This window comes from Platalea leucorodia, assembly GCF_965183815.1.
Source record: "Platalea leucorodia genome assembly, chromosome: 2".
NCBI lineage: Eukaryota > Metazoa > Chordata > Aves > Pelecaniformes > Threskiornithidae > Platalea > Platalea leucorodia.
This window is the reverse complement of record NC_138824.1, coordinates 25,490,510-25,511,236: the sequence shown is the minus strand read 5'-3', so window position 1 is coordinate 25,511,236 and position 20,727 is coordinate 25,490,510. Positions and strand designations below refer to the sequence as shown.

The 20,727-nt window shown below is 40.2% G+C and overlaps 1 protein-coding gene across 1 annotated transcript; it reads left to right on the top strand.

Annotated features, from left to right (window-relative positions):
- Nucleotides 1-1,936: 1,936 nt before the first annotated feature.
- On the top strand, nucleotides 1,937-19,364 carry LOC309603887 (putative tRNA methyltransferase 9B; the record flags this gene model as incomplete). The annotated part of the gene is made up of 3 exons (XM_082337695.1): nucleotides 1,937-2,090; nucleotides 5,394-5,567; nucleotides 18,325-19,364. The coding sequence occupies 3 exons, from the start codon at nucleotides 1,937-1,939 to the stop codon at nucleotides 19,362-19,364; spliced, it is 1,368 nt and encodes a 455-aa protein (XP_082193821.1).
- Between the last annotated feature and the right edge of the window lie 1,363 nt (nucleotides 19,365-20,727).

The following is a 20,727-nucleotide window of genomic DNA, read 5'->3' as shown; positions in this document are numbered from 1 at the left end:
GAGTGTAAGCCGAGAGTTAAACAGAAACAGCTCTGTTCTCTTCACTCCTGTGATCTTACATCAATTCACCAGTTATTATTTCCTCTTGTCAAATGAAGCAATAGCAAAGCTTTGAAATGATGTTGCGGCTTTTCCAAAGAACAATTTCCCTCTCTTTCTCTCGCCTCCTTCTGCCTTTCCCTGTATATTTGATAGTACATCAGCTTCCTCTTGAAATGATCCCAGTAGAGCACTTTAGCTATTTCAACCGGAGTTTTTCTGAAGGTATTTTTTTTTAAAACTAGCTTCTACAGCAGAGTTTGGTTATAATGAAGAGCAATAAAAAAATCCTTCTGCCTTGGAGAGCCAGTCTTGTACACACTAATGTATGTGGTGAACTCTGTGCCTGGAATATCCCCACTGGAATCAGTCAGTGGTATTGTTTGCACACACAGAGTTAGGCACCTGTGTAAGTGCTTGCAAGGTGATGGCTTTAAATCTCGCTAGAAGCTAAAAAGATACGCATTGCTGTGCAGGAGACACTAAACCAAGACAACTCATAGTCATTGTCTTTTTTTTTTTATTATTATCTGTGTTTCTAAAGCGGTTGTTATTTAGCAACACATATAATGAAGAGAACAGCAATGATCTTCCAAAGAATTTCTTCACCCCACTCCAATACTTGTCATCATTTTCATCTAGGCAGGATATACAGGAAACTTGCAGTCTGGGTAATTTCACAGTGATGCTGAGTGAATATCTGATATGACAGAAGACACCAAGGGCTACAGGATTTAATCCCATCACAGTTTTTCAGATTAATAAATGACATAACCAAAACCCTTCCAGACTTAGTTTCTTGCTGTTACTGCAGGATCGAATTTGGGCTTCGTCTGCTCCAGTGTTTCTCTTTGATGTAATTGCCTAGGAAATCACAGAACAATAGTCTCTTGAGTTGACAGGATTTTAAATGCATATGAGTTTGAAAATAAGGACCAGATAAGGACTGTATCAGGAGTCAGATTAATGGCGAGCCTGCAGTGCAGAGATCTTGGGTGAGGTGCTGTCATCAATACCTTTGGCTCAGAGGAGAAGTTATTCTGCATGGAGTTGTTTGCAGCGTCCGAGTGGAACAGGAGCAGCCTGTCTTGGTGGCCCAAATCTTCACATAAATCCTGGCACAGACAGCATATGTTCAATGAAGTTCATAACTCTTACAGCCTTTCTGTACAAAGCTTCATGTTGAACTGAACAATGACTTAGGATGCAATAGGCTATTCACAATATTACAGGGTTTTCCTGGGGGCATTGCTAATACCAGTGCACCATGCCAATCCAGAACAGCTGAAAAAAAGGATGCTTGGAAAGCTGGAAAGATTTTTGTTCACAATAACACACGGTGTCAATGAATTGTGCAATGGGAAGTCTGTAAGCATGGATCTTTCTGGGTGATGAATGAAGCGGAGGAGAAATGACGCCTCTCAGAGCTTTTGTTTCAGACTCTGAGCAGCTTTTGGTATTCATCATCATTTGCAGTTGCTGGTTTTTAAGATGTGTCTGTAAACAAAGGACTTCTTAGAAAATGTCTTTTTCAAGGGTAGACTGAAAAAGGGTGGAAGACTTTATGAAGCAAAAGTTAACAGCTTCCAAAGTATAACAATATAAGCAAGTTAACAAACATTGAGTGGTAGGTCATAAAATTCCTTTCAGATTTATATAAGAAAACAATACATTGTATAAAATCATAGAATAGATGACCTTTCTTTCTTTAAAAGCCTCAGCAATTTCTTTTTAATGGCAAGTATTTGAAAATACTATTTCCTAAATAAAAAATGTCATACTGCTTAACTTAAGGAAATGTACTTTGGTAACAAGAGTTTCAGTGCTTGTTTTTCTCCTTTCCCTTTCTCTAGGACAGCTGCACTGCCTTCAGTGAGTTAGCCTAGCCCTGGTTGTGATGGAGAAGGAGGCAAGCCAACTCGAGAGGGACCATGTTCATAGTGTATATGAGAAAATTGCTCCTTACTTCAATGACGCACGCTACAAGGCATGGCCAAAGGTGCAGCAGTTCATTTCAGAGCAGGAACCAGGCAGTCTGATTGCTGATATTGGTGAGTGGGGTTGTTTATCACATTGCTAATAACAGACTAAGTATGTCCTCTCTTTCTATCAAGCAGTATTTGCAGCACAAGAGTTTGGAGCATGTGAATCAAACTGGGGAATCAAAATGGCCAGGCAGACTATCAAATTTGCCTCCTGCTTTGCTCCACCATTCATAAGTATATGAAGAAAATTTGACTTTTCCCAGTATCCTGCAGGTCCACTAAACTGAAGCACTAAACTGAAGCTAAATTTATGAAGATGTCATTTGTGGATGCTAATGTTGTGTATTAGTATGATAATTCTGGAATTTGAAATCTTATTTAGCTCTTACAACATGTATTTTGTGTGGCCAATTAGAAGCAAATATCATGACACTGTCCTGAGTGCTTTGGGGAACGATGTGTGACAGTTTTTAATTCCCCAAAGGTTTCATAGAATCATAGAATCATAGAATACCAGGTTGGAAGGGACCTCAGGGATCATCTGGTCCAACCTTTCTAGCACAATCTAGATGAGATGGCCCAGCACCGTGTCCAGCTGAGTCTTAAACGTGTTCAGCGTAGCAGAGTCAACCACTTCCCTGATTCCAATGATTGACTGTTCTCATTGTGAAAAATTTACCTCGCGTGTCCAATCAGGATCTCCCTGGGAGTAACTTGTACCCGTTATCCCTTGTCTTCACCCTGTGACTCCTTGTAAAAAGGGAGTCTCCATCTTCTTTGTAGCTCCCCTTTAAGTACTGGTACATGATGATGAGATCACCTCTAAGCCTCCTTTTCTCAAGGCTGAACAAACACAGCTCTCTCAGCCTGTCCTCATAGGGCAGGCTTCCCAGACCCTTGATCATCTTGGTGGCCCTTCTCTGGACCCCCTCCAGCCTGTCCACATCTTTTTTGTATAGTGGGGACCCGAACTGTACACAGTATTCCAGGTGTGGCCTGACAGGTGCCGAGTAGAGAGGGATAATGACTTCTTTACCTCTGCTGGTGATGCCCTTGTTGATGCAACCCAGCATCCTATTGGCCTTCTTGGCTGCAGCAGCACACTGTTCACTCATATTGAGCTTCCTGTCCACCAGGACCCCCAGGTCCCTTTCCACGGAGCTGCTCTCTAGCTCGGTGGATCCCAGTCTGAGCTGCACTCCTGGATTATGTTTTCCCAGGTGCAAGACCTTACACTTGTCTTTGTTAGACTTCATAAGGTTCTTGTTAGCCCACTCTTCCAGCCTATCCAGATCTTCCTGCAGGGTGGCTCTCCCTTCCAGAGTGTCTACTTCCCCACTCCATTTGGTGTCATCTGCAAACTTCATCAGGCTACATTTGATCCCATTATCAAGATCACTTATGAAGATATTGAATAGCGTTGGGCCCAGTATCAGTCCCTGGGGGACCCCACTTGTGTAGTCTCCCCACTATAGCATGGCAACATTTGTAAAAGAGAAAAAATACTGAGGGTTGGGCTAATCACACTAACTTTTTGGGTGTCATTCAAACTTTACCATATACTTTTCCAGTTATCACAGTCTAAATGCTGGGTACTATATTCCTACCAGATATTGGCAGATTTTGCAATGTTTTCAGTGTGAACAAAGAAAATGCGTACAAAGAACCAGCACATTGAATTCTTACTGATGTCACAGACTTTGGACTTTGTTAACACTGTAATTTAAGCTCAGGCTTGGCTCCTGGCCTTTGGCCTGCAGAGGCTGCTGGCATGCTCTTGTGGTGTCCATGGCTGGAGACAAGTTTCGTGCGAGACACAATCGCCAAGAGTGGTGCCACAGCGCTGGAGAGGAGTCTATCTGCAGGGCTTTCCTCTACCCCTCCATCCCTGGGAAGCAGCCTCCGGTGTCGGATTAGAGGAAATGTATTTACCAGCTGTTGTTTGGCTTGTACCGGAGCCTTTCCCTCCAAAAGTGAAAACCGGAAAAAGTCCTGGAGTCCTCTTCCAATCAGAGCTCCAGGGTAGTCCTCTTTCTGCTCTTTCTCCTTGGAAAATAGACCCTAGTATTAGCCAAGTGCTGGCACCATTTCACAGCACCTCTTCTCAGCTGGTGCCGGTCAGGCATGGGAAGGACTGAGCGCGCTCCAGCTTTTCTGTGGATATCTTTCCTTCATTTCATTCCAGGGAGATGGGATCAGCAGTTAATATTAGACAAGCAGTTAGCAGCAGACTTCTATCTGCAGCTCAGCAATGATTCATCTCCCATTCAAATGGCATAACAGATTGATGGGGCTGAGAGGCTCCTTACTGAACATAGGGGCCCACACAGCATTTCAGAATAGGTGCTATGGGATGGCTGTAACCTAAATATAGATACTTAAATATTTGGAAGGCTCCAAAATAACTATACCTTTTTTAAAAAATGAATTATAGATAAAATCTGGGCTCTGACCCAAGCTTAATGTTGGAAGTAAGCATAGCCATAAACAGGATGTGAACTAAGGTCTGCACAAGGTACAGGGTATTATGCTAGCCCGATGCATTTACCTCCCTGATCTTAATCTGAACCATGATTTTTATGGTGCAAGTGAGATGGCAAGTTTTTAAAATTAATAATCTACTTTAAAATACACTTTGTGTTAAGATCCAGATAATTCTGCAAACAAATTATCAAAAATTTAGATAAGATCCTTTTTACTGCTGACATTAAAATCGTTGTTATGTAAAGATGTCTGCCTTTATTTCAACACAAGAAGTATTTCAATTTGGGAAGATGTAAATTTCCGTGTCGCAGGCTCCATTATGAAAAGGAAACTGTGTGGAGATACCAGAAAAAGAAACTCCACTGTTGTCATGGTGACAGCAATTAGCAGCAGTTAAAACAGCAAACAATGGATTTAATGGTTTGGTCTAATAGTGACTTAATTACTTAGCAGTCTAGTTTGTCTATCAGCATTTCAATCCACAGGAATAATTCAGTGCTGTGCTCCCACTACATGATGCTTTCACTTAGCATTTTGAGTCTATTACAAGCAGAATTGCACTAGCATCATTACCATAAATATTTTTGATTCCGTATGTGGTGGGAAGGCCAAGGTAAATGCTCCCTAGCAATCCCACTTGAACACCGCCTGTCACGCAGCAGAGAGCCTGCTAGACAGAAAGGAGCAGTCTGTGCTCATTGTACTGTGATGGTAAAAAATAACCTGAATACCACTGCAATTGTATCATCTCCTTTAAAATGGGTGGAGAATTTCAAGCTATTAGGCCAGTCAAGGGCGTACATCATGGCTTATGTCAGGAATATATTTTCTTTTGTACAGACACCAAATATCCGCCTTTCTTTCTCCTCCTCATTATTTCTTCAGGCTGTGGAAATGGCAAATACCTTCACATCAATTCTCAAGTCTATAAACTGGGTTGTGACTACTGTTTCCCATTGGTGGAATCAGCACGAAATGAAGGCCATGAAGTAATGGCATGCCATGGCTTGTATCTGCCTTATCGAAGTGAGTGCTTTGATGCTGTCCTGTCCATTGCTGGTAAGTTCTGCATACTGCCAATGTCTATAGGTCAGACCTTTAAAGGGTCCAAAGCATTTAGTCTCTTCTAGGTTTGTTTTTTTTTCTGTGACCAACAGAATATTTTTGGGTTTGTAGACCAGGTAACTCTACAGTAACACAAGAAATGTATATTCTTGCAAACTCAGTGAAAAACTGCAAAAAGGGTAAGTCACATGGATGTGAGCTGTTTTATTCTGCTCCAAGCACAACTAAAGTAAAATATGCAAATCAGGAAAGGAGAGCCTTATTTTTGCCTTATTACATAGCAGAAATTTGAAGTGTTGGCTCTATCAGGAGGAAAATACAACAAAACTTGCTTAGGAACACTGAGCGTATTTGAAGCTCAGTATTAAATGCTTCTGCACCTTTCCAAACACTGTTTTTTAGTCCCATGCTCCATGATTTTTTGGCCAACACAATCATTTTTGTGCTGATGAGGATGACCACGACACTGTTCTGGCTGGAAAGTAACCAGCAAAAAGAAAGGTTGCTTTTAGCCGAATCAGTTACCCACTGCTTCACTGCAGAGACCTGTTTCAGCCAAAGCAGGAGATAATGCAGAGAAAGAACAAGGAGCCGATGACAAAGCAAGCAGAAGGGCTTGTTTCAATGGCACTGCTGCCTTAAAATGTTCATCAAATAACCTCAGATTTCATTTCTTGTAAGATTTTTCCTTTTTATTTAGTTGCCCTTTTCAATGCAACTTAATGATGGAGGAACTACCTGTCTTTGCCACTTTTGAAGCAGACATTGAATGGTAGCTCAACCACCTTTTAAAAGTTAGGTATTAAGCTTATGCTGATTAAAAGTTGGACAATACTGTCAATAAAACAAATTACAGTGCTCAGCAAACTTGATTTTCTTTTTCTCAACCAAAGGAGTGTGAAGGTCTCTAAGCCTTGTTAAATCAAAGTGAAATGTTAATACCTCACATCTCTTGAAGTTAGTGAGTAGCCTTACACAGCCTCTTCTCCATATCTCAGGTGACCTTTCTTTAAGCCCTGAAGGACTTTACTTTTTAAGTCCTGGTCCATGCCATATAATTTGACATTTGATGGAAATTTGCGACTGCATTATTGTCACTGGTACATCATTGTACAGGGCTGTGAACCATGCTCAGCTACACCGTCTGAAAATCTTTCAGTCATGATTTAAGAATCGTGCCTGATACAGCGAACAGTCCTTATTATTGGGTCTGCACATCCTTTGCCCAGATGGAGTAACAACCATGCCCAAAGGTGATTTGGCATTCTCTGGCAATCCAGGGTAAGGAAGTGAAGGACAAGCCAGATTTGTTGAAAAGGGTATGTAGCAATGTTCAGAAGTTGTCTGCCTCAAAAGAGTCTGTGGCCCAGGAGTACTTATGAACAGCCTACAGAAAAGTGGAGTAGCTGGGTTGAGGTTGCTGCTGGAGATGCAGAACTACAGACCTTCCCATTCACAGCAAGCTGAAAGCCCTGTTTGCATGGCTGCTGTGCGAGAAGCTGGAATTGGTGAGGAATCCGGAAGGACATTTGGGCGACAGGTAGAGCTCCGTGGTTATGGACTATGGCCCTTTCAGCACTATAATATGGCTACAAATTACAAAATTATTTCTGTTACAGCCTTCACCATCACAGATCATGCATGAACCACGGTAATGATAGTGTTTCCTTATATTGCTGAAAAATATGGTTCAGATGCATTATAAAGCTTCAAATAATATGTTGAATTATTATATATACTATTATATAGTATAATACTAGTATAGTACATATATACTGTAGTTTGGGTAAGCATGTGTTCTCTGAATCTTCAGGAGATTGTCCAAGGAGGCAAGAAATTTCTGTGGGTGTTCTAAAGCCAGGTCTGTAGTAGGAAATATTGGCAGAAGAGGAGTGTCAAGCCTAACTTGGTGATTTTTCCTTGTACTCAACACCTATTGCGTATGCATATATTAATGAAGGATTTTTGCCAGTTCCATGCATGGAATAACCTTTACTGACAAAAAACAAATCTAGATATGATATATCAGCAAAAGTTTAGAATGTGCTGCTTTCAAATGCTTAACTTTCTGTTCAAGGAGACAAATTTGCCCTGTGAGTATGCAATTCATTCCACAATGTTTTCACTGCCTTAAGAAAGAAATCATACTCACTTTTGCAGTGAATTCATAGCATAATTTTATTTGAGATTTAATATCACCAAACAACAGAAGTCATCCCCCTTGCCATATACTGATGGCTTTGTTATTGTTAGCATGATGAAGCCATTCCTGTATTATTGAAATAAGTAGGATTTCTGCCACTTGCAGTAATGGAAAGAGGACTGGCACTCATGTTTCCCCTTTGACTAAGAAATTGTTCCAAATCATAATGCAGGACTGAGTTTTTAGCATGGCTTTACCTCTGTCAAGGTGGCTTTCTCCTTTATATGGAAAGGTCATGTTCTGTGTTAATAAAATCTTGTGTATGCTGAGCTCTTGGACTCTGACGTGGGCAAGGGATAAGAAGCAGCTTTTTCTATTAATTTAGATAAGTATGCAAAGGTGAGGACATCACATTTTGCTCTCCTGTTAGGAGTCAGATACTCAAGTCAGTGAAGTTATTTTATATTACTGAAATATCTGATCAGACTCTTCATCCCAGTGAGAAAAAAGGGTTCCTGGAGCGAAGAGCATCAAATGGCTTTCCTTGGTGTTAATACCAATATGTGAAAATTAACTTCACTTTAATCTGTGATCTTTTAGTCATGTGGTAATTTAACAGAAAAAGCAAGGGGAACCTGAGGGACGTAAACCTGTCTAGTTCTCTAATTTACACTGTCTGAGAAAATGGTCTGCGTAATTGCAAACAGTATAATTCTTGAAGTTTACAAGGTGGAAGAGTCTCTTGGGGAAAAAAAGAAGTCCAAATAAAAGGTCCAGGAGAGTTTCCTTACCATATAAGATTCTGTCTTTATGGTAAAATTCAATGAGACACTGAGCAAGAAGAAACCAAATGTTAATATCAGATCATATCAGTTCTTCCACTGCAGCCAAGTCCTTAGGGCATTCACCCTGAAAGTGGGAGAGCTCGATCCACCTCCTTCCTCAGCCGGAGGGGTTTCAAGCCCACATTTCCAATACTCAGGGACATGCCACAGTCCTTGAACACACAGCTGTGTTAGGTGGAGAAGACCACCACCATCCCTTGGAACCTGCAGCCAAAAAGCCCAAAGGAGGTGGAAAAGGAGCCTGATCAGATCATATCAGTGTAGTTATATTGCACTGTTGTGCCAATTACTATGGGCACAACACTGCAATGCCATCATGACATAGTTTCTTTACCCCATAAAGAAACCTCATATTCCTGTGCACCCTTGGTTATTTCTGCATAACAGTGAGTTTTGTCAGATAGGTATGTCATCACTACCTGCCAGTTCTCCTAAATTCTGTTTTTCCTATGGATCAATTGGGTTTACATTCTAACAGTTTTTTAACTTTTTCCAACAAAAAGGCACTGTGGTCAGAAAATTACATTCCCTAAAATAAACAATATTAAAGGCACAACAAGCAACCTGTCCCAGTGGAAAGCAGAATATAACGAGGTCTGGTATAACAGCATCAGGAACTCTTTAATGCCATAGAAATTGAAAAGAAATCATCAAAAAACATGACTATCAATAATTATTAAGGGATGGTGTGAAGAACCAAAGTCAGGATGACTACAGCATAACATGAATTATAACTAGGATAAGGTTTTATAAATGCACAGAAAGCAAGAGGAAAACAAAAAGGAAAGAAGAGCAAATAACAGATGACAGGGGAAGTTGCATTTTTCTTTCATCTTTACAAAAAGTTAACAGTAGTCATCAATAAGTTAGTAGAGTTTTAACCAGAGGACAGGAGTTTAGACTATAAAAAGGAAATAACGTCTCAAAGAATATTTAGATAAATTAGGTTACACAAATTGTTAGGAAATCATGAAACTAAACTACTGTGAACTAGCAGATTATCTTTAAGATCTCAAACAAGTAAAGAAAAGCAAACATAATGCTTGTTTCCAAAAGAGAGAGAAAGGACATCAAGAAGAAGCCAGCCTAACTTAGATTTATGCAAGGATACTAGAATAAATAATTTAAATAATCTAATTTAAATAGAATAAATTATTTAAACCTACAGAATACTAATGTAATGGGAAACAGCCACCATGTATTTGTCAGGAGCAAGCCAATCTGCTTTCTGTCTTTGACAGGGTAATCATCCCAATAGACAGGGTAGCGGGAGAAGACATGACTCTTGTGTCATTGTTGCAAGTAAAATAAGTAAATACATCTAAGAATATGGAAGAAAATTATTCTCAAAATGGATCAGTGGTTCACTGTCCAATCAGGACACATTTCAAATGGGATGCTCTTGGGACCCACCCTACATCTGTTTCTATGCAAAAATTTAATTAATAACTTTGATGGCAGGCTAGAGAGCATATTGAACAATTTGTGAACAGCTCCTATGTAGGAACAGTTGGAATTATTTTCGAAGATAGGTTTTGACATCCAAATGATGGAGAGTTGTCTGAAATCAACAAGAAGAGATACAGAAACCATTGAGAGGGATGTACCATGCTTAGGAAGGAAGGATTCAGTGAACAAAGTGAGAAATAATGGCCAGGCAAGATGGACCACAGGCCAAATACGTGTGAGTAGTGTCGGGCTGTTACAAAACCAGGCAAATACCTGTCTGGGGTATGGTAACCGAGCAGTTTCATGGAAGGCAGAAGAATGAGTCACCCTCCTGCGCTTGGTACTTTTGAGATCCTAGGTGGAATATGATATCTGCTTTTGGGGACCATGCCTTAAAATGTTTGCAGTAAGTATGGAGACATTTTAAATAACTGAAGTTTAGAAAATCTGAATTATTAGAGGAAACTGAAAGAATTGGGTTTTGTTAGTCAAGAAAAAAAAAAAAAAGACTGAAGAAAACATAATCTTCAAATACATAAATGATTTTTACAGCAAGCTGATATTACTTTTATATAGAAAGAAAGAAAAATAATCATCTTAACCTGCAGCAAAGGTTATTTACCTCAGATATTAAAAGGCTTTTAAGACCAGATTAGACCAACCTGGGTACATTTGGGCCAAGTATTTAATTCTGCCTTGGAGATGGAGAATGAACGACGTCTATTTTTCTATATCTAATTTAATGGAAAGGCCACCTATCCTTTTTGAGAAAAATCCATTGACTCTCCTGTATCCAGTTGTTTCCTAATGTTACTACATCTTCTCTCACAGTGGCTAACTCTCCTCCCTGATGGAAGTCAGAGGTGCAAAATACTAACAAAGTCTGAATATCGCAAGAGATCTCGGAGACAGAGGAGAAATGCCACCCATAGTGGAATTTTCTGGTTTTGATGAGGCCACCCACAGAGTACGGTTGCTTCTTCTGAGACATCTGCAAGCCCTGATTTCAGCTTTGGTCTCACCACTGCTAGTGTTTTATTTAAAGCGAATAATACAGTTATTTCTAAGCTAGTAATCGCAAATTCTTAGAGATGCGAAGAAGATCCATAGCACAGTCAGAGCCTGTGGTTGACACTTGCAGGCTTTATCTGTCGTTCACGCGGTTGCTCTCACTGGGCTCGTCAGCTGACAATGTTGTCTGTCGGTGCAATTCTCACCAACAGCAAGGAGCCGGATTTCTATCTCACTTAATTAAATCAGGAGCTTTGTATTCCTTGCATTGATATTTTCATGCAAGTTATAATTGATTTATCAAATATATCCTAAGTTTATTTCCAGTGGATGATATATAGTTATCTCAGGAGGGGGTCAGGTCAGAAAACTTCACTGTCTCTTTTTGTTTTCTTAGAAAAATGTGCATCAAAACAGAACGAGCTCTGCCCCTTATGGTCCCTTCTATTTCTCCAAGTTACTGGAGTGCAGAACTGGTGCAAACTCCAAACAGCCTTATATTTAGTTTAATTTTCACAGGAGCAGCCAGTAGCCTGCTCAGCATTTTTAAATGTAATCATTTATTCTAGACCACAATTGGCTATCCGTGGTCTTATTACTGTCGTTGTGTTGACAGTATATCTGTTTTAAATCTTACCTACATGTTCTTAACAACATGTTGCCTGGTTGCAAGGTCTTGACCAGCTGCTGGGTGTCATTAAAAGAGGTGACAGCTTGTCACCGGCTGCACAACTTGCTCATGTACGGCTGTTGTCCTCTGCTTTCACGGGGTGCAGAGCAACATGGATGTGGTTTTGGAAGGAGGGACGGCTGAGCAGCTTCCACGTGATGGTTTTGGCAGGTTTGTGCTGTCACCTGACAGCAGGCTCCCAAGCATGGCGTTTCACTCTACAATACCAAAAGCTTATTCTCCTGCTGAGACAGGAGACACTGAGATCCAGAATGGATCCAGAACGGCGTGCAGGCACCCAAGCTGGGTGCACATTTAGACCTTCTTCACTAAAGATCCGTAGTGCCAATACCTCTTTTGGGGTTGGTGTCTGACAGAGCATTGTAGAGATTTTGCTTTTTTTCTCCTTCCACTGCAGCCAAGTCCTTAGGGCATTCACCCTGAAAGTGGGAGAGCTCGATCCACCTCCTTCCTCAGCCGGAGGGGTTTCAAGCCCACATTTCCAATACTCAGGGACATGCCACAGTCCTTGAACACACGGCTGTGTTAGGTGGAGAAGACCACCACCATCCCTTGGAACCTGCAGCCAAAAAGCCCAAAGGAGGTGGAAAAGGAGCCTGATCCTGTAGCCCAGCACGTAGGAGCACGCCCAGGAGGGAAGGAAAGAAGGCAGCTACCTGCATTGTTTCTTCTATATGCAGTGACTGACTAATATAAAGTGTAAAAGCAATATTAAGTGGTGCTCAAGAGCAGACTGAGCTGGCTCCAAGAGCCCACAGGCGAACCCTAGAGGTGCTGCAGCGGGTGAGAATGGAGCAGCGGCTCCAGGCAAAGCCCTGCTGCTCTGGGTGGGAAGAGGGGAGAAGCAATTCAGGCTCAGAGCCCACAGCTTGAGAATGGCATGAAGCAAAGGAGGGGAATGAGTTGAAAAGAGCTGCTCCACCTGTCCTTATTTCATTACCCTCTTTCACTGGTTTTAACTACAGGTGTCCCCACTTCTATGTTGCTGTGGGAAGCATTTCAGAATTATCCTTAATATAAATGCAGGAGTAATCCCACTGAAACCAGTGTAGCTATCCAGATGCTTAAAATTAAGCATATAATTATATTCCTGAATCAAGGCTTTAATAAGTTAATTAAATTTCATAATTGTAATGATTTTTATAAAGGCAGCATCCTCATTTGCTAATGCTAACCATAAATGTGGGAAAATTACAGAAGGAACAAATTTTCCAACCTAGAGTAATTAATGAATTATGTTTTTAATAGGAAAAGTTTTTAATTGAAACACTGTTTGAAGTTCACTCAGTAATTCTTTTAAATAATTCTTTGGTATATTAGTATTTTTCCTCCTCTTTTTATTTTTGATACCAGCATAATGAAGAGAATAAAATCATATTTAACTTAGAATCATGCCTTCTATATATGTTCCAATTGTTCCTATTATTAGAGCTGACAGAGATAAAGTGGAATCTGAAGTGTATATACAGTATATACAAAAGAGTCTCCGAGATAAAGATTCTGTGATCCTTAAATACTTTCCAAATGTCTCTGAAGGGATTTAACTAACTTCAGTAAAGAAATTTGACAGAGAAAAGCAAATTCTGATTACACAGATTTCTTTTTGCCATTTAACAGCGTTTAAATTGAATCACTGACCTAAAATATTCATTCTGAAAATGACTTCTAAAAAAAAAATCAGACAAAGTTGTTGATGCTTTCAGTTTTGTTCTCCGAAGACAGCTGAATGACACAAAAATGTATCTTGCATTGTCTGCTTGTTCTAAATAATCCCTTTTAGGAGGATTAGTCACAGTATTAAATTAAGAGAAGGAGCAATTAATTATATTCTTATGAAATGAATAAGAGAAGAACCTTTGAAATGTTCTCCCTTCCTCCTCGCCCCCTCTGTACGAAATCTAAAATTGCATTATGTCCTTTTCAGTTATGGAAAATCTTTCAGTCTTCAATTTAAAAGAAAGTGGTGGGAATGAGCAGTACATGGCACAAAATTAATTTGGATTGACTTTTAGGTACGCTAGGGGAATGTATGGCCAAAACGAAAAGGAATGCTTGATTTATAACAACTGCTAATCTATGAAGCAAGGCCTTGCTCCTGCAAAGAGCTGTCATGGGTTTTGGACAAGCACCTGTGCTCACCCCAAACAACTGTTTTTGTGCTTAGTTTTCTTTTTTGCAATGGTTTGTTTGGATGTTTAAAAATTGAATGTGGTCCTACTTGTCCCCATCACCATGGCATGGTGTTTATTAGTATGATAATGATATAATGTTCATTAAAGCCCTTTTTGTAGTGAACTTAAGGTTTTTTTCTAGCTTTTGTTGCAAGAGTTGCGTAACAGCTAAAAAGCTCTGAATATTCTTCTGTGGGAAAAAGCATTAGGATAAACTTCTGGAAGAAATGACAGTAGGTAGACAGCTACAGAGGAGAGCAGTGTAATAATAAGGATGTATCACTAACTCTCTGATAAACTTGGATAAAATGACCACAGATTATTAAGAGAGATTGTGAGGGCCGTGAGGGCAGAAAACACAATATTGAGAAACCGCAATTATCCATATGTAGGTTGTGTAAATGATACACAGGGGCACAAAGCCTCTTGTAAAGATTAATCTGAGAACCCACAAAAGAGAAACAACTCTTATTAGTCTGACACGGTGCATCAGGCCCACATCAATAAGTAATTGTGCAAGAACCACATTCTCTCACTGAATTTAATGTGACCATAATTGAACCTCCTGCTAGGAAGAAAAATGCTTTAAAAAAATCCACTGCATAAAAGTTTACTACCAAAAAGGAAGAAACTCTTAAGAAAAATTAAAAGGGAAAGCCAGAAAGGTAAAATGCTAGCAGATGAGTGTGGAAAGTGCTGAAAGACTTAATGTTCAATGCTTAGTGTAGGTGTATGGCACCTATAAAGAGGCTGCTGTTCAACAGATTCCTATGTCATTTATAATTATAAATGGAATGAATAGGCTAGTGATAAAGTTTGCTGGTGACATAGAGTTATTCAGGATTACTGACTGCAAAGAACTGCAAAAAAAGTCTCGTGAAACTAATGACTGGGTGCAAAATTGCAGAAGAGTGCTTGTGGATAAATGCTAGGTAATGGACATAGGAAAAAATAAGTAAGTGTACAGGCACAGTGGTACCCTCTATTCTTGTTCAGGAAAGAGATACTGAAGTAATTGTCAGACTCATTTTCATTGCCCTGAAAAATATTTGCTCAGTGTTCAAACCTGGTCCAAAAAGTATTCAAATATTAAAACCAAAAATGAAAATCCAGAATAATGGTAGAAGATAAATACCTGGTGCATCCATATCTTGAATACTGCATGAAATTCAGGTTTCCTCCATCTCTGGAAGGGTATAGATGAACTAGTAAAGGTCCTTATAATGATCAAAGGTACAAACTGTTTGTGTATGAGGATAGATTAATGAGCTAAGGCTCTTCACCTAAGGAAAAAGAATATCATCATAGAAGTATCATAAAAGAAGTTTATACATCATACTGCTTCTGAGGGAGAGGGAGATAGCATCCTGGAACCTACAAATGATACTAAATTAGTGAATAGGGAGTACATTTCTGTGGTTTCTTACAACAGGAGAACCATAGGGAAAGATTTAAAACAGAAGTAACCATTTTTCTAAAAAATATGTAATTAAATTGCAGATTCCTTTGACATATGAATTTCTGTAATCAGAAGTACAAGTGAGTCCAAGAAAGTATCCATGGAGGCCAGACCCATCACTGGCTCTTAGATACAAGCTCTGGCCTGTGACTGAGGAATCTCTTAGGCTGCGGACCGTAGGAGGCATGGGGAGAGAGCATCACTATTTTTCCCTTCTTTCTTTCCCAAACATCTGGTGCTGACTGTTGCCACAGCTCCACCCTGGAGGGATATTTGCTCTGACCCAGGATGAGTTTCCTTTGCCCTGATATTGTTTTCACCACCTGCAAGCCTCTGTATTTATCGTAATTTAGGACAAAACTAATTTTCATTTAAAGTACCAGTCATTATGACAAATGTACTTTCAAGCATCTGGACCCTTGTTTTATAGTGTTTGAATGTTGGGAAATCACCTTAAAATATGTTGAACAGCTGCTAAAAGATTGTTCTAGGGGTGTAGCACTGAAAGACTTCAGGGAGACCTTATTGCGGTCTTTCAATGCTTAAAGGGGGCTTGTAAGAAAGATGGAGAGAGACTTTTTACCAGGGCCTGTAATGACAGAACAGGGGCAACGGTTTTAAACTGAAAGAAGGTAGATTTAGATTAGATATTAGGAAGAAATTTTTTACGATGAGGGTGGTGAAGCACTGGAACAGGTTGCCCGGAGAAGTTATGGATGCCCCATCATTGGAAGTGTTCAAGGCCAGGTTGGATGAGGCTTTGACAACCCAATCTAGTGGAAGATGTCCCTGCCTGTGGCAGGGAGGTTGGACTAGATGATCTTTGAACCAACCAAACCATCCTATAATTCTATGAAATATAGCCCCCAGTGCCATCTACTCGTCAGTATGAGAGGAGTTGCAGGAGAAGCAGATCTGAACCATTTCCACCGGAGGGGAGGGAAGCAGGCTCATGTTGCTGCTGGGCTGCAATCAGGCCCTCGGTGAGTGTTTGTGCCTCACTGCCAGCTAACGTGAGCCGCTCCATCTCTGAAACAGCACCTTGACTGCACGATACGGATTGTTCAGTTTAAACAGTTTCAACATACAAGGAATTTAATGTCAAGGAAAAGAAAGAAATTATTTTTTTATAAGCCACCTGCTTTAGGTGAATGTGGCTGCATGGTGATCTTGGAGCCTGACAGGTTTGGCTTTGATTAAAAACAATCATGTGCAATAAGTCACGTGATAATCTGTGATTTCAGGATAGTGTGATGTTGCCCCACGCAGATGCTCTGTTTCCTTGAGTTTTGCATTTTTAAATGGAGTACATCACCCATAGCTTTTAAAATTATCCAACAAATTTATCTGACAACACTAAAGTTTTGCTCACCATGAGATTTTATTAATATGCTGTAATTTCTTAAATACTTGATGCCTTTTTAATTAAAAAGGCCATAATGTTTCAATGTCAACGTCTCGACTAGTGCTAGAAGACCTGAGCTTGTGGAATTGATTTCTGTTCATCTCAAACAAGTGAAACCTACAGGCAGAGCAGCGGAACAACTAAATGTTAAAAGACTCTCTTTCTTCAAAGCGTGCCTTTTGATCCTCACATTGCCTCTGAGGCTCTGAATGCATCATTCATTGCAGGGAGAGTGTTTTCCTATCGCAGCTGGATTGCATGCTGTTATTCTTTTAATTGTAAAGTGTCTCTTTTTCTGAGGCAAAATGGATCTGATGGTGAATGGCCACCCTGACAACCACAGAGAGACTGCAGATACAGAGCTTCTACTAGCATTTTCTATACTTACATCGAAAGCTTGCACCTTTTTTTTTCCTTGAAAGATCTGTTATTTTTTCTGTGGAAACCAGCACCTCAACAGCTTAACCAAAAACTGGTTTATCATTGTAACCTGAAGTGGTATGTGTAGAAATATCTGCCCAAACTGGCACAGGCATTTTCACTGGGGAAAATGTAAGGTTGGATAAATATCACTAATTCTATTGCTTTTCATTTCCTATTCTTATTTCTCATGTAACATTCATTTGATGTAGCTGAAACTTTGCTGAAGTCCCTGCTGTGCACCAACACCTGATCAGCCTTGACGTCTTGCTCTGGAGCTGCACAGTCTGAGAGCAGGAGCCAACCTGCAGAGCTGCTGTTTGGCAAATTCCTGCCAAATTTGGAGACTTCAATTGGTTTGGGGGGCAAAAATTTTTATTGAAATGAGAGTCAAATTTAAACTCAGTTCTGACTCAAGCAAAGCTGTGCTGCTTGAGTTTCGCCATCATAACGATGAGGCGTTCTCCATGTCACGTGTGTTTGTGTGGTGTGGGGGGTTATCAAGCAACAGTGGGATTATCTAATTATTTGTTTTCAGGATATATGCTTCTTAATGGCAGAAGTAGACAAATGCTAATTGACCTGTCTTTCACCCATATGTTGATGATTTAAATGCATCCCAGGCTGATAGCGACGGTTCCATTTTTTCCTGTTCTGTTACTGGCGTCTGTCAATAAAGGAGGAGAAATGGGCAGGCAGTTTTAACATAGTCCATTTTAATGGGTATCATCAGCAGGATCACTAGTACAGCTGTTGCCAGGACCATGTATGGCCTTGGTCTTTCAGAAGTGCTTCTTTCAGGCTGCAGAGGAGCATTAGGTGAGGGTAAAAAAGGGCCAGGTTGCTTTGCCACTGACAAAGTGGTAGCCTTTCATTGAGAAAACAAGACTGTTGTGTTGTTTATTGCTGATCTGAAAGAGGTCACTTGTTTCAATGTTTCTAAATTCTGCTGTGTTTTTAAAATAAGTCAGTGTGTTATGAACTCTTTTCACATGTTAGAGATAGTACAATAATGTGGAGCACAATGGAAGATAAATGATGTGTTCCTGTGGTGCAAACCACCGGCTGCCAGTGTGTCAGAGCCAGTCCTTGTCCTTATACTCTGTATTCATTAGTGCCTGGAGGGATACTTACTCACCTTGTCTGTTCTGTTCTAGTGATTCACCATTTTTCAACAGAAGAGAGGCGCATGCGAGCAATAAAAGAGATGGCTCGCATCTTGAGAGTAGGAGGCCAGATAATGATATATGTGTGGGCAATGGAGCAAAAACGGAGAAGATTTGAAAAGCAAGACATCTTTGTTCCTTGGAATCCTTCACCCCCTTCCCGCTGCTTGGGTGAGCCTTGCTCACGTGGAGTACAAAAATCAATTCTTCACAAGGACAAAGAGCTGGCTTTGAACCAGCCCGGTCGTAAGTCAGATGGGACTTCAGAGGTACACAGGACAGCAAGGAGCTCATCCTGTGGAGGGGAGAACAAAGTGCCGTGCACGGTGTTAGAGAAATCTCTGAGATGGTCTCTGTTCTCAAGATCACTTGACTCGGTATTAGATACAGGTGATCAGTGGCACCAAGAAGAGCTCATTAGATACTGCAATTACGGTGTTCAGCTGAATGAATTAAAGGGAGAAAAAAAAGTTGAAAAAAACAGAGAGTGTGGCTTTCTGAAACGCGCTTCCAACTTTTTTCTACATTGCAAACAGAGTTTTGAAAATACAAAGTCTTTTGAAGTGGCTGTTAAACCTGTGCTGCCCATGTCACGCCGCTCGAAGGCTTTCAGAAGTTGCTATTCAGAATTAGGGCAAGCAACTATACAGCTCCCTATAGCTGCAGATACTATTCACGGTTGCAGCAGAGTCTGTTTACCTGACCTGATTTCACATCAGAAAGAATTAGCTGTCAGGCAACAACTTAAAATAGACCATCACCCAAAACAAGGAGCTTTCTGCCAACCTCAGAACAAAAGGAGAACAGGCTCTTCTCTGCAGAAAGCAGTCAATGAGCATACCTTGACCACGCAGAGAAGACAGCAGACGGGTCCTGGTGGGGCATGCTTGAGGTACTACCACGTTTTTAAAGAAGGGGAGTTGGCTGAGCTGATAGAGCGTCACATTCCTGAGCTACATGTTACTCACTCATACTTTGACCATGCCAATTGGTGTGTGATCGCAAAGAAGACTGAAGTGCGGAAGATATAGGGGAAATTCCTTTATTGAAATGCAGAGAGACTGCTTCGGGGCTTTCTTCCTTTTGAAAGCTCAGCGCCTTTGAAAAATCTTTCCTGAAGCTTTTTATAGCCTTGGGTGTGTTTTGGGGGAGAGGAGGACGTATGAGGACAAGAGTGCTTTGAAATTCTCAGGTTCTGTGGCTTTGTTTTCTTTGATTTTGTTCTTAAAATACATCTCTATTGAAATTTTTTTTCTAGAGTTATTATTTCAGACTGAGCACATTTTAGCACACTGATCCCTTTTAATAAACAGCTGCCAGCTGTGTTTTCTTGCTTGAAAAGAGGTAAAATACAGTTGGAAGGTGATTGCTGGATTATTTTTTACATGTGCATTAAAAGTCTTTGTTATTCATTTATTACTAAAATGTCAACTTTTTATATTAAAATTTATTGTACTCTGCCGCTTGATGTAACATAACATGGGAAGTAATTGAAAGATGCACTATTTTACTACAGTTCTCTTTGTCAGCCTATATGATACTTCTAGTCATACGAGACAGACAGTCTTTTATGAGAATAACTAGGTGTATAGAGCCCCCATGGCAGAGGCAGTAACTCATGACATTGTCATAGTCTAGAGATCTTTTTCATTGCCTTGTAACAGTCACAGCCAAGAAAGCAAAGAGATATTTGCCTCTATGCCACTACATGACCCCCCCACCCCCCCAAAAAAATAGTTTTAAAAGTGAGCTTGACAGGTATGCTCTAAGCCTGGATTGCTCTTTCTCCTTGTCAGCAAAACTAGGAGGAGTCAGAAGGATTTAATATCTCATTTAAATCTGTACAGTGAATGAGCATAGCACAGAAAAGTGTTCCAGTGACCACTAGTCAACTGAGAAAATACTTATTAACATCAGCATGCAATACTAATGCTTTTATCTACCGATCTGCCTTTTGCAAAGAAGATCAGATTCATTATCCAATGTTTATAGATAAAGAAACTAAGGTAATTAAGTTTGCTTAAGGTTGCAATGTAGAGTAAATATTTGGAAGAAAACCAAACAAAAATCCCAAGTAACAGGGCTGCTTTGTTGGTGATTATTTACATGCTGGGGAGGTCTCTCTGTAATTTTACTTCCTGCCTTTGTTTCTGTGGACTTGTGAATCAGCAAGTCAGAGATCAAACTTGTTTTCTGAGAAATAAGCCCCTGCATGTTCTTTACGTGTCTGTCAGTAACAGATGCCTATCATGTTTTCAAACGTAGCATGGAACTGTGCAGTAATCTGAGGTTTTTAATGCAGCTTTAATTCAATTTGGATATAATATCTGTAGTCACATTTCCTTTACTTCCTTCCATGGAGTCCACATCAGTGGTATCATAGTACATCTTGTA